This window comes from Oryctolagus cuniculus, chromosome 1 (genome assembly GCF_964237555.1).
Source record: "Oryctolagus cuniculus chromosome 1, mOryCun1.1, whole genome shotgun sequence".
Taxonomy (NCBI): domain Eukaryota; kingdom Metazoa; phylum Chordata; class Mammalia; order Lagomorpha; family Leporidae; genus Oryctolagus; species Oryctolagus cuniculus.
The window spans coordinates 19,983,354-19,996,822 of record NC_091432.1 but is presented as its reverse complement, the minus strand read 5'-3'; the positions used below and the strand labels follow the sequence as shown (position 1 = coordinate 19,996,822).

Genomic DNA, 13,469 nt, shown 5'->3' with positions numbered 1-13,469 from the left:
GGCACTCTGATAAGGGATGTGGGTGTATGAACTAGCATCTTAACCACTAAGCCAAATATCTGCTCCCATCACCTGATTTTTAATACCAAACCAAACATTTTAGTGTTAATTCAAACTCGGCTTGGTTTTGTGGGTTCTTTTTCAATGAGAATGGCCCAAAAAAGTATAGTATTAAGAAAGCAAACTTAGGGCTGGCGCTGTGGTGTAGCAGGTAAGGCATGCAGTGCTGGCATCCCATATGGGCGCCAGTTCGAGTCCTAGCTGCTCCACTTCTGATCTAGTTCTCTGCTATGGCCTGGAAAAGCAGCAGAAGATGGCCCAGGTCCTTGGGCCCCTGCACCCACAGGGAGACCTGGAAGAAGCTCTTGGCTCCCAGCTTTGGATTGGTGCAGCTCTGGCCATTGCAGCATTTGGAGAGTGAGCCAGTGGATAGAAGACTTCTCTCTCTGCTTCTGCCTCTCTGCAACTCTGCCTTTCACATGGATAAATAAATCTCAAAAAAAAAAAAAAAAAAAGAAAAGAAAGAAAGAAAGCAAACTCTACCTGTTGCCTTTCATTTCAGAAATTAGACACTGCCAGGAAAATGTCACTGTGTAGAAGTCAACATACAGTCTGGACTTCTTAGACCTCCATAGTGGTTCAGGGTCATAACTGTGAATGCCTAAACTGGATGTCCAGTGTAAATGTAAGCTCACCCACAGCAAAGGCCTCAGCCACAGTAATGAGGACAAAAAGCAAGAATCATTCGCAATCTGCACAATTTAGCTGTCTGTGAGCATAAGAAAGTACTCGAATCATTGTGTTTGAACCACAGTGAGACACAAATGGAGTTTCAGTTAAGCAAAATGTGTGTCTTTCTCTAACTACCTGTTTACCCTGTTTACAGGGCACCACTGCCCATACCACCAGGCTGTCATCCCTCATGCCATGGCACTGGTCCACAGTGTAAAAGGCAGCCCTGTCTTGCTAATAGCAGAGGATGTGCAGTGTGTACACACAGCACAGAAACTCAGCCCTCTGCCCTGGAGCTGCAGTGGTCTTCCACACAAAACAGTTACGACTGGAGATGGCTGCGCAGTGGCTCCCTGACAAGCTGGGTATGAGTATACACTTGAGGCACAGTGGCGATCCTGCAACGGGAGAAGGGGAAAGCAGGAACCATGCAAAGCCTCCATCAGTTTATGACACTGTGCAGATCAGACAGACTGTTCGCCTACTCCACGCCCCGGGTACTACCTGAGAGAAGGGAAGAAGCCCCCTTCTCACAGAAACACAAGACAGAAGCAGAAGGAGAAGAGTTAAATAGATTTAACCAAACTCTATAAAGAATACACCCATTAAGACATGGACAGATCACTTCCAAAGGTAAAGATTTTTTTAAAATTCCATTTGCCATGAACTTGTTTTTGAAGTCTCCTCATGTTTCTATCTCATACCCCTGATTCTTGGGTCACGGCCAGGACCAAGGTCTGTATGCTAATCTTGAACATTGGAACAGAAAACCTTTCTCTGTGTCCTTGTTCTTTCTCTTTCAGGTATGCTATCTGGTCTTAGTTACCATATTAAACATGCTTTCAAAATTTTTTTAATTTTAATTGTATTTTATTTGAGCTACAGAGATCTTCCATCCACTGGTTAACTCCCCAAATGCCTACAACAGCCAGGACTGAGCCAGACTGAAGCCAGGAACTCAATCTGAGTCTCCTGTGTGGGAGGCAGGGCCCCACTTCTGCCTTCCCAGGACATCAGCAGGAAGCTGGATGGGAAGTGGAGCCAGGACTTGAATCCAGGCACTCCAATGGAAGATGTGGGCATCCCAAGTGGTGTCTTAACAGTTGCAACAAATGCTATTCTCTGGCATACCTTTTAACAATCCTCAATTTTATAGATTTTTTCCTTAGAAGAACAAAATATCATGTGGAAAATATTCTATGATAAAATGTAATATTATACTCACATTTAGATAAAGACATAAATCAGACATAAATCAGTAAACAGTGATATTTTTAATTGGAAACTATTTTAACAAAAGCACATCCTGACCATCACACTCTTGATACTTACAAACAATTTTAATCATCTACAGTAACAGCATAAACACATAGGTTTTAAAGATTCAAAAGCTAACAAATGAGTACTTACAATTTCAGTAATTGACTTTATCACCAAGTATTTGTTACAATGACTTAAAGGAAAAAATGGACAATGTCACAAATTTACTTTCGTCATGACAAGATCCTGCTTACAACAGGGAGGGGGCAGTGCCATCACTTATTTAACTGCCAAAATGACAGATAATTACCTTCAAGGACTGGATCTCCCAAGACATGTGGCAAAGGTTGGTTTGCACTACTCTATATTTAGTCTGAGCTTTCTGCATCAGAGACAGAAGAAACCTGAACTCCTCCTTCAGAATTTCAGAGCAAGTTTGCTTTCCTTTAAGTTGACAGTACTAGAAATTTTATTAAAGAGAGAGGTTCAGCAATAGAGAAGAAGGCATAATCTCCTAACAAATAAAATACATTCGGTTAAAAATTGAAGTATTTATATTTAATCTTAAGGGTAAAGGAAAACATTTTTCACAGGTAATCACAAAATCCAATCCACAAATCTACACAAGTAATTGAGGCTTTGAATGCACGTACGCACACCCCCGAGTTTGAGGGAGGGACGGCCACAGGGACAGTGGTGAACGATCGCTCCTCCTCTAGCACACATCCTGGCACTAACGGGCTAGCGCACTCTCTTCCTGCACTGTTCTCCAGTCTGCACACAGCGGAAGCACTGAGGTGTAGGGCTAAAAGAGAGAAGGGTGCTGTACTGTATGTAAAATCTGGCCCTTGTACTTTTTAATAGACTTTGTTCTTTAGAACAGTTTTAGGTTCACGAGAAGGAATAGAAAGTTCCCATGTATCCCTTGCCCTCAGGGCGCCTGCCCCCTCCACATCTTCCCACTACCACCATGCCACACTACGTGGAACATGTCACATTTAGATGACCCACATTTATACATCACTATCACTCAAAAGTCTGTAATTCATATTAGGGTTCACTCATGGTGCTATACGTCATATTGATTTGGAGAAATGTATAATGACATGTAACAAACGGAATAATTTTACTGCCCTAAAAATCCTAAATTCCGCATAGTCATTCCTCTCTCTAACCCCCCAACCCCTGGCAAACATTTTTTTTTAATGTCTTTGTAACTTTGCCTTTCCAGAATGCCATACAGTTGGAATCATGCGTCTGTAGCCTTTCCAGATTGGCTTCTTTCTCTTAGTGTAAGGATCCTCTATGTGTTTTCATGGCTCAATAATGCATGCTTTTTTTTTTTTTTTTTAAGATTTATTTATTTTACTTGAAAGTCAAGAGTTACACACACACACACACACACACAGAGAGAGAGAGAGAGAGAGAGAGAGAGAGAGAGAGGTCTTCCATCCACTGGTTCACTCCCCAACTGGTTGCAATGGCTGGAGCTGCACCAATCCGAAGCCAGGAGCCAGAGGCTTCTTCCAGGTCTCCCACATGGGTGCAGGGGCCCAAGGGCTTGGGCCATCTTCCACTGCTTTCCCAGGCCACAGCAGAGAGCTGGATAGGAAGTAGAGCAGCTGGGACTTGAACCAGCGCCCATATGGGAGGCCAGCACTGCAGGTGATAGACCCTCCCTCCCTCCCTCCCTCCCTCCCTCCCTCCCTCCCTCCCTCCCTTCCTTCCTTCCTTCCTTCCTTCCTTTTTTGACAGGCAGAGTGGACAGTGAGAGAGAGAGAGAGACAGAAAGAAAGGTCTTCCTTTTGCCATTGGTTCACCTTCCAATGGCCACCGCGGCCGGCGTGCTGCGGTGGGCGCATTGCGCTGATCCGAAGCCAGGAGCCAGATACTTTTCCTGGTCTCCCATGCGGGTGCAGGGCCCAAGGACTTGGGCCATCCTCCACTGCACTCCCGGGCCATAGCAGAGAGCTGGCCTGGAAGAGGGGCAACCGGGACAGAATCTGGCGCCCTGACTGGGACCGGGACTAGAACCCGGTGTGCCGGCGCCGCAAGGCGGAGGATTAGCCTATTGAGCCACGGCGCCGGCCCTTGTTTTTTAATTTCAACTTAGACTAATATTAGTTTTTTTTTGGGGGGGGGTGAGAGGGAGAGAGAGTAAAAGAGAGAGACACATATATACATCCCACTCACTGGTTTAGTCTCCAAATACCTACGATGGCCAGGGTTGGGCCATGCTGAAGCGGGGATCCAAGAACTCAATGTAGGTCTCCCAAGTGAGTGGCAGGGACCCAACGACATGAGGCTGCACCTGCTGCCTCCCAGGTGTATGTCAGCAAGAAGCTGAGATCAGAAGCAGAACCGGGATTCAAATCAAGCACTCTAATATGGATGCAAGCTTCTTAACTGTAAATCAGTCACTAAGCCAAATGCTTGTCCCACTATTTCATGCTTTTCTTTTAGGCTCTAAATAATGCTCCATTTTGAAAACGTACTATAGTTGTTCCTTGCCTTTTTTTTTTTTCTAAAGAGTCTAATGTGGTAGCTGGTTAAGTCTATAATGGCTACTATTCAAAACAAATAGTAATATCAGCTAGATATAACCTACAGGTAGAACACTAAGGCTCTGTACAGTTAAGTGATCTGACCTAGGTCTCAAATCATGTGTGGAGTCAGGCTTAAGAATTCTAGATCCTGAAAACCATTCTATACCCTATCCCAAACCCCCAACACTATTAATCGACCTGCTGGTAAGGATATGGAACCCTCACATCTGTAAGCTGTACAACAGGGCTGCTAGAAGCCCCAAAAGAACCTAGTTAAACCTTAGTCAGCCACGGCTGAGAAAGAACTTCTAAGATCAATCTCATTCACAACAGTTACCAAAAAAATCAAATATCTTGGAATAAATTTAATTAAGGATGTCAAAGATCTCTACGATGAGAATTACAAAACATTAAAGAAAGAAAAGAAGACACAAAAAATGGAAAAGTCTTCCATGTTCATGGATTGGAAGAATCAATATCATCAAAATGTCCATACTACCAAAAGCAATTTACAGATTCAATGTGATACCAATCAAAATACCAAGGACATTCTTCTCAGATATAGGAAAAAAAATATGGAAACACAGGGGACCTCAAATAGCTAAAGCAATCTTATAGAACAAAAACAAAGCTGGAGGCATCACAATACCAGATTTCAAGACATACTACAGGGGCCAGTGCTGTGGCATAGCAGGTAAAGCTACCACCTGCAGTGCTGCCATCCCATAAAGATGCCGGTTCGAGACCAGGCTGCTTCACTTCCAATCCAGCTCTCTGTTGTGGCCTGGGAAAGCAGTAGAAGATGGCCCAAGTGCTTGAGTCCCTGTACCTAATGTGGGAGATCTGGAGGAAGTTCCTGGCTTCTGGCTTCAGATTGGTGCAGCTCCAGCCATTGTGGCCATCTGGGGAGTGAACCAGTGGATGGAAGACACCTCTCTCTCTCTCTCTCTCTCTCTCTGCCTTTCCTTCTCTCTCTGTGTAACTCTGACTTTAAATAAATAAATAAATATTTTTAAAAAAAGACATACTACAGAGCAGTGATAATCAGAACAGCCTGGTACTGGTACAAAAACAGGTGAACAAATCAACGGAACAGAACAGAAATGCCTGAAATCACCCATGCATCTACAACCAACTTATCTTTGACAAGGAGCTAAAACCAATCCCTGGAGCAAGGACAGACTCTTCAACAAATGGTGCTGGGAAATCTGGATCTCCACATGCAGGAGTATGAAGCAGGACCCCTACCTTACACCTTCCACACAAATCCACTCAATATGACCCGATACCATCAAATTATTACAGAACACTGAGGAAAACTTGCAAGACATTGGCATAGACAAAGAGTTCTTGGAAAAGACCCCAAAGGCACAGGCAATCAAAGCCAAAATTGACAAATGAGATTATATCAAACTGAAAAGCTTTTGGGGCCAGCACTGTGACATAGCACGTAAAGCCACCACCTGCAGTGCTGGTTTCCTATATGGGCACTGGTTAGAGTCCCGGCTGCTCTACTTCCAATCCAGCTCTCAGCTATGGCCTGGAAAAGCAGTGGAAGATGGCCTAAGTCCTTGGGCCCCTGCACCCAGCATGGGAGACCCAGAAGAATCTTCTGGCTCCTGACTTCAGATCAGCACAGCTCTGGCTGTTGTGGCCAACTGGGAAGTGAACCATCAAATGGAAGATCTTTCTTGCGCTCTCTCTCTCTCTCTCTCTCTCTCTCCTCTCTGTGTAACTCTGACTTCCAAACAAATAAATAAATAAATCATAAAAAAAAGGAAAAGAAAAGCAAAGAAATGGGCCGAAGACTTAAATAGGCATTTTTCAAAACAGGAAATCCAAATGGCCAACAGACACATGAAAAACTGCTCAGGATCACCAGCAATCAGGGAAATGCAAATCAAAATCACAATGAGGTTTCACCTCACCCCAGTTAGAATGGCTTGCGTACAGAAATCAACAAACAACAAATGCTGGCAAGGATGTGGGGGAAAAAGGTACCCTAATCCCGTTGGTGGGAATGTAAACTGGAAAAACCACTGTGGAAGACAGTATGGAGAAACCTCAGAAATCTGAATATAGACCTACCATATAACCCAGCCAGATCTTAGCAAAAAATGATAATGGGAGTAGGAGAGGGAGGAGGAAGAAGGGTGGAGTGCTCGTGGGAGGGTGGGTACAGTGGAAAGAATCACTATGCTCCTAAAGTTGTATTTATGAAATGCATGAAGTTTGTATACCTTAAATAAAAGGATTCTAGAAAAAAATTAAATTAGGTAATACATACAAAGCACCATCACCACGGGGCAGGGCGAACCTTAGTCAGTCCCTTTCACCCCGCCCCTATCCATACTGTGTTTTGTTTTTTTTTGTTTGTTTGTTTGTTTTTTTTTAAAGAAAAACAAGTAGGGAAGAGCTGGTGCTGTGGCATTACAGTTAAAGCCGCCACCTGCAGTGCTGACATCCCATAGGGGCACTGGTTTGAGTCCTAGCTGCTCCACTTCCGATCCAGCTCCCTACTAATGCACTTAGAAAGGCACCCATATGGGAGACCTAGAAGAAGCTCCTGGTTCCTGGCTTCAGATTGTCTCAGCTCCAGCCATTTGCAGAGTGAACAAGTGGATGGAAGACTTCTTTTTCTCTATCTCTACCTCTCTCTGTAACTCTTTCAAATAAATAACATAAATCTTAAAAAAAAAAAAACTTAAAAAAATTTAGGGAGGCAGTATTCAGCAATAGAAATAATACAAGAATTCTAATCTGCCACCAAAACAACTTGTCTGGCTTTTGGAAGCTTTGGTTTGTTTGTTTAATTCTCAGCTTCTCCACTAGATCTCTAGCATTCTTTTTTCTTTTTTTTTTTGAAGATTTTTTTTTTTAAAAAATCATTTATTTGAAAGTCAGAGCCACAACAGCCAGTACTGCGCCAATCCGAAGCCAGGAGCTTTCCTCCAGGTCTCCCATGTGGGTGCAGGGGCCCAAGCACTTGGGCCACCCTCTACTGCTTTCCCAGGCCACAGCAGAGAGCTAGATCGGAAGTGGAACAGCTGGGTCTCGAACTGGTGCCCATATGGGATGCTGGCACTGCAGGTGGCAGCTTTACCCGCTATGCCACAGTGCTGGCCCCAGCATTCTTTTCTATCAAAACACCATGCATCACTCAATGGCAAACATATTGTATCCTGATGCACACCCTCCACCTCCCTATCACAGTCCACAGGAAACCAATACACAGTGGTGATCCTCACACACCACAGAACCTGATTCACTTTCACACAGGGGTTGAAAACTCACTCATAATAAACATGCAAGCTGGCGATTACACTTTGCCTATGTGTGTAATCTGATGATCACCTACTGCCAGGCAGGGGATATGCGTGAATGAAGCGGGCCAGGTATGAGATAATGAGAAGAGATGGAGACTAAGGTCAATTGGAGGGAATGCCTTGTCTAAAGGCAGTAATGAATGAATTGCTTTTATTGCTCAAAGTCAAACAAAATCTCTTTGCTGCTGGATAAAGCCCTGGGCCAACACTTTTCAACCCCTAGACAGTAATTACACTCACTGAACTGTAGTCCCCAGGAGAGGAAAGCGGAATTAGACACCTCTCAGAGAATTTTCCAAGGACAGGAAGCAAATCAAAAAGGATTTTAGATAACCAGAAAACTCAAGTGGCTTTCTGGCCAATCAAACTTTTACTATAATGAAAGGGCTGGGCTATGACTTTAGTGGGAAGATGCACAGATGCAAAAGTAGGTGATCAAAGGGGGAGCGAGAAGAATTTGCCAACACAAAATAAGGAGGCAGATAACTAGATGCAAAACATAAAGGTGAAAATGAAAAATTTAGTAATCACATATCCCATAATTATACCTGCTCTAACAAAACAGCTTACAGCACCTTACAATTTAATCCCCATATGTAAAGCAGGATGACTGGAATCAGTTTCTCTACCACTGAACTACAGCTGTCTAGGGTTTAAGCAGCCAGAGAATGGAGCTCACAAAAAAAAATTCTCATTTAGAATGAGTAGACTCAGGAATGCTCTATATCACCTAACTAATTTCCCTAGTTAGATGAACTGTGACTTAGACTGAGGAATAAGGGCATCTCTGGGTTCTGTGACTCTGTGGGCAAATATCTCTGCCTTTCTGTAGTAAAACATCTTTACTGGTGAAATAAGGAGATTGGAGTAGAACAGTGGTTTCACACTTCCTAGATTATGATGTGCATTGGCTTTCACTGTGTTTTGACCAGTACACAGGTATTTTTAACTTACATGAATGTTTCCATGACAGTGCTGATCCTTTCTAATGTGATGTTTTATGGCGTTTTTCATTTTGTTTTATTAAAAATAGTTATGGTCTATTCAGGTCCAAAAAAAAAAAAAATGAAAACTACCTGTTGAAGCCGTCCCGGGAATTATACTAAACAGAATGTCATCAGACGTAAAATCCAACCAGAACACTTAAACTAACATTTCCTACACTTAACTGGTTCTTGTGTGGGCTTTTCAAAATAATCTTTACGTGATTAAAAAAAAGAGAGAGGAATGGGAGTTGTGGCATGGTGGTCAAGCTGCAGCTTGGGGTGCCCGAATCCCTAACTGCAGTGCTGGGATCCAGTCCTGCATCTGCTGCCACTGCACCTTCCTGCAGATGCACCCCGCAGGCAGCAGGCGCACTGATGGCTCAAGCATGTGGCTCCCTGTCCTGGGACCTGCAGGCATCTGGGGCATGAACCGGCAGATAGAAGGTGTGTGTGTGTGTGTGTGTGTGTGTGTGTATGTGAGAGAGAGAGAGAGAGAGAGAGAGAGAGAGAGAGAGAGAGAGAGACTCTGCCTTTCAAATAAAAATAAATTTTAAAAATTAGTGGCGGGCGCCGTGGCTCACTAGGCTAATCCTCCACCTGCAGCACCAGCACCCCAAGTTCTAGTCCTGGTTGGGGCAATGGATTCTGTCCCGGTTGCTCCTCTTCCAGTCCAGCTCTCTGCTGTGGCCCAGGAAGGCAGTGGAGGATGGCCCAAGTGCTTGGGCCCTGCACCCGCATGGGAGACCAGGAGGAAGCGCTTGGCTCCTGGCTTCGGATCGGTGCAGCACACTGGCCACAGTGCGCCGGCCGTAGTGGCCATTTGCCGGGGTGAACCAACGGAAGGAAGACCTTTCTCTCTGTCTCTCTCTCTCTCACTGTCTAACTCTGCCTGTCAAAAAAATTTTTTTTAAATTAAAGTTATAAACATATGGACTACTTAATTTCTCAAGAACTCTGAGTGAACTCTAAAGGAAAAATGATGGTACTATTTTCCACAAACATTTCCCAAATGATGACTTTTTTAGTATAAGTAATCACATGCTTATGTAGCACTTCACACTTAGTAAACTGTCATACTCTTTCAAATAAGAATCCTACAACATAACTGTCATTAATTCAGATAGGGAAACTGAGGCACGTGGTGACTGATGACTTATGAAATGTTACCCAGTTATCTGAGAGTAAAATGGGGGCTGGGATATCGGATCCTATTCTTTGGGAAGCTAGTCTATATGAAGCTTTATTAACTGAACAAAAGCTAGAGCCCACTTCTCAAGGCCAACTTTCCCGGGACTGACGGGAGACCAGGGGGTATCCAGGAGGTCTGACTGAGGAGGGGCACATGGGGGTGAGGAGGTGGCCGAGGGCAGAGACGTCCTTTTGCTGTCCTCAGTCTCTGGGAACAGTAAACTGCCAGGGGAAAAAGTCAGGCCTTTGAGGTGCAAGGAAGCAGAGTCATCCGGGCAACAAACTGAAGGGGTCAGCATGAGCGGAGCCAGAGGAGCAGCGAAGGTGAGAGCGGCACAGCCAGATGAGGTAGGGGCAGCTCGAGGAGTCTGCATATGACACTTTCAGTCCAAGGAGAGTTAGCAGGGCGCTGGAGCAGAAGTGCAGCAGCTGGGACTTAAATCAGAACTCACATGGGATGCTGGCATTGCAGGTGGCAGGTTAACCTGCTATGGACGTCACAATACTGGCCCCAGGCGGGCTGTTCTTAAAGGAACTGTGCAGGGGCAGTGACTGGTACAGTGTAGTTAAGATGCTGCTTGGGACACACGCATCCTCTACTGATGTGCCTGGGTTCGAGGAGCAGCTCCACTTCTGATTCCAGTTTCTTGCTAATAATGCGCACCCTGGGAGGCAGCAGGTGATGGCTCAAGTGGTTGGGTTCTAGCCAACCACCTGGGAGACCCAGATGGAGTTCTCAGCTCCCGGCATCTGCATGCCCAAACATGGCTGTTGTAGGCAGGCATCTGGGGGAGTGAACCAGCAATTGGGAGATCTGTGTCTGTCTCTCTCTTTTTCCGTCTCTCAAAACTGGGCAGAGCTGGATAACAAGCTCTAATATGCCACAGCCAAGACACTCTCTCTGACTTCATGTTTATGTAGTTTAGCAAAGTGGAATGGACATCAGCAACATTTGGACTAGTAAAATGTGGCATTCCCATGGGTTTTTAAAGGAATAAATCATAGCAAACTTTACTCACTAGTCACTAATATATACAGTTTGATTTAAAATTTTTATTCACTAGCAGATTTATTATACTGCATAAAAACTACATAGCTATTTTTCTTTTAAAATAGAGCACAAATGACCAAAATCTATATGCAAAGGGATTGGAGAAATAACATCATCAACCACACAGAGGGGTTTGAAAATCGGACTCCCAGCTTTCAGAGCTGCTCCCAGGAGTCCTGGCTGCCCCTCCCCCATCACGTAAGCCCAGGGCTCAGTCAGTAGGACTCTGTGCAAGTGACACAGCCATCGCTTCCACTTAGTCCCCACAGGCCTAATGCATGTGATGCTGAATCTACTTATCTCAGTGGGCAGCACAGCCTCACCCAGAGTGGTTATGTTCTGGGCTTTGTAACAACAAGATGTCAGGGGTTTTGTGGTTGTTGCATCATTCTCCAGCACCTTATTTCCACTCTGTGCTGAGCTGGCAAAAGCACTCAATCAACGCAGCTCTGCTGGGCTTACCCTTCAGATGTCCCGGCGGCAGGACGCCTGCACAGCACGCACTGGCAATGTGACCTCACTTCAGTGACACAGAGCTGTCTCGTCATCCCACTTTCTCAAAGTCTCCCTGTCTCTCTCTGGCCTTGTCCCTCCCTGCTGCATTTTCCTTACTAAATCTTCCCAATGACATTTTTCAACCGATGGACACTAGGACCTAGGACCATCCTGAGCCCAGAGCGGAGTGTAATCTCAGTGCTGTCTGCAGATCCTAGGAAACAGACTTAACTGTTAGTGGCACCTAGCCTCTCCCTAGTCTACTCTGCTTAGATGTTGCCATTGAGAAGAGACCACCATTTCCATCCCTCCAAAAGAATTCCGTCAATTTTAGAATGGCAAGTGTGATGGACCTGCTTGGAGAAAGCCAGTGTATTTGTCACCTGGTGGACACAGAGGAACGGACCCACTCATGTGCAGGCTGTTAGCACTGCTACAAATCAGAGGGCAGAAAGCACCTCTAGGAAAAGAGAATAGAATACAGTGAGTGGAAAAGGGGAAGTGACACAAAAGTACAATGTTTAACAAGCAGCTTTTCTTGGTAGTTGAAGGTGCCCCTTTCCTAAAGGAGACTCCCTGTACCAGGAAGGAATCCTTCCTACACAGGGGTGCATGCCTACACTTCACGGGGTGTTTGTTTGTGTGACAGCTATACTGTCATAATTTTAGATGGTTAAACCTCTGCTCCAGGGTTTACAGAAGATCAGAGCACTTGTCACTCTTGGTGCAGGCAGAGTGAGATAGAGTGGTTGAGCAGTTCATTTTTCTTTATAATTACACCCCATTAACCTTCCACATGAGAGCTCCCCTGTGCTTTCTTAGCAGCAGCACCAACTGGCTGCATTTGATAAGGCTCTCCGGAGTCTGCAAGACCAGCACACGCCACAAAAGGAGCACGTTCAGACTGCCGACTTAAGCAGATGCTGGACGCAGCTCCAGTGCTCCCTGGCACACAGATTCAGCTCAATTATACATGTGTGAACAAACACAAGTCAAAAACATAAAGCTGGAAACCAGCAAAGAAACAATGAGGGTTTTATTTCAATCAAAAGTGATTTTTAAAAATCTTCCAATAATCTTCACACTATTGCTCCAAGTTTATTACTATATTTCTAACCTTTGATAATATGGCATCCTATAGGAAATATTGGATATAGTGCTCAACATAATAAAGCTTACCAGGTAACACAATTACAAGGTGATCTATATTATAATTAGATCACACTGGTGTCAACAAGCCACATGCTGTGCAGGTAATTTATTTGCTAAAGTATTTCTCCTTATGTGTTGCTCAGAAGCTCACTTGAAAAAACAAACTGGTTAAGAACTAGCACGAAGTCTATCTCTATCCTTCTTGACAGTGGCCTCACGAATGATTTCCTTTTTTTGAGCGTGAGAGAAACCTATTCCATTAATAATGTATTTTCCTGGAGTTTTTAACACAGTGCCAGGAATGCTACTTTCCATATGCACAGAGGGAGATTAGTGCTTTTCTATCCTGAGCAAAGGCTAGGTGAACATGCTTCAGCAGATAAAATGAAAGCCAATTTGGGAAGTAGGTGCTGGCACAATTAATCTTGAACAGGATCCCAATTATTTGAGGAACAAAAGGTCCCTCTATTTATACCTTGCCTTAACCAATCGTATTCACATCCCTCACAGCATTTCAGAGGAAGGCTTCCACCATGGGAGCTTGGGTCTCTACATGCATCCCTAACCACAGTTATCCAGGGAAGGTCAACAGTTATCCCAACAATGCTGCTCTCTGCTAATTTACCTTTTTTGGGTACAGGTGTTTGCAATGAGGATGTTAAGTCTATGATACAGCATAATCTGATAATCAGAGAATTAGAGAAATTCGAATGGTATACCATTTCATTCATCA

The 13,469-nt window shown here is 44.4% G+C and overlaps 1 protein-coding gene across 35 annotated transcripts in view; it reads right to left on the bottom strand.

Moving 5' to 3' along the window:
- The window catches only part of PHF21A (PHD finger protein 21A), a 219,553-nt gene that overhangs the window by 48,274 nt on the left and 157,810 nt on the right, over positions 1–13,469 (bottom strand). Inside the window, exon 1 of one of the 35 annotated variants that reach the window (XM_051852739.2) lies at positions 2,303–3,318. The exons of the other annotated variants lie outside the window; for them this stretch is intronic. Coding sequence (XP_051708699.1) covers positions 2,303–2,380 — 78 coding nt within the window. The 5' untranslated portion in view covers positions 2,381–3,318. Of the gene's footprint in view, positions 1–2,302; positions 3,319–13,469 lie in introns of those variants that run through there. 35 annotated transcript variants of the gene reach the window in all.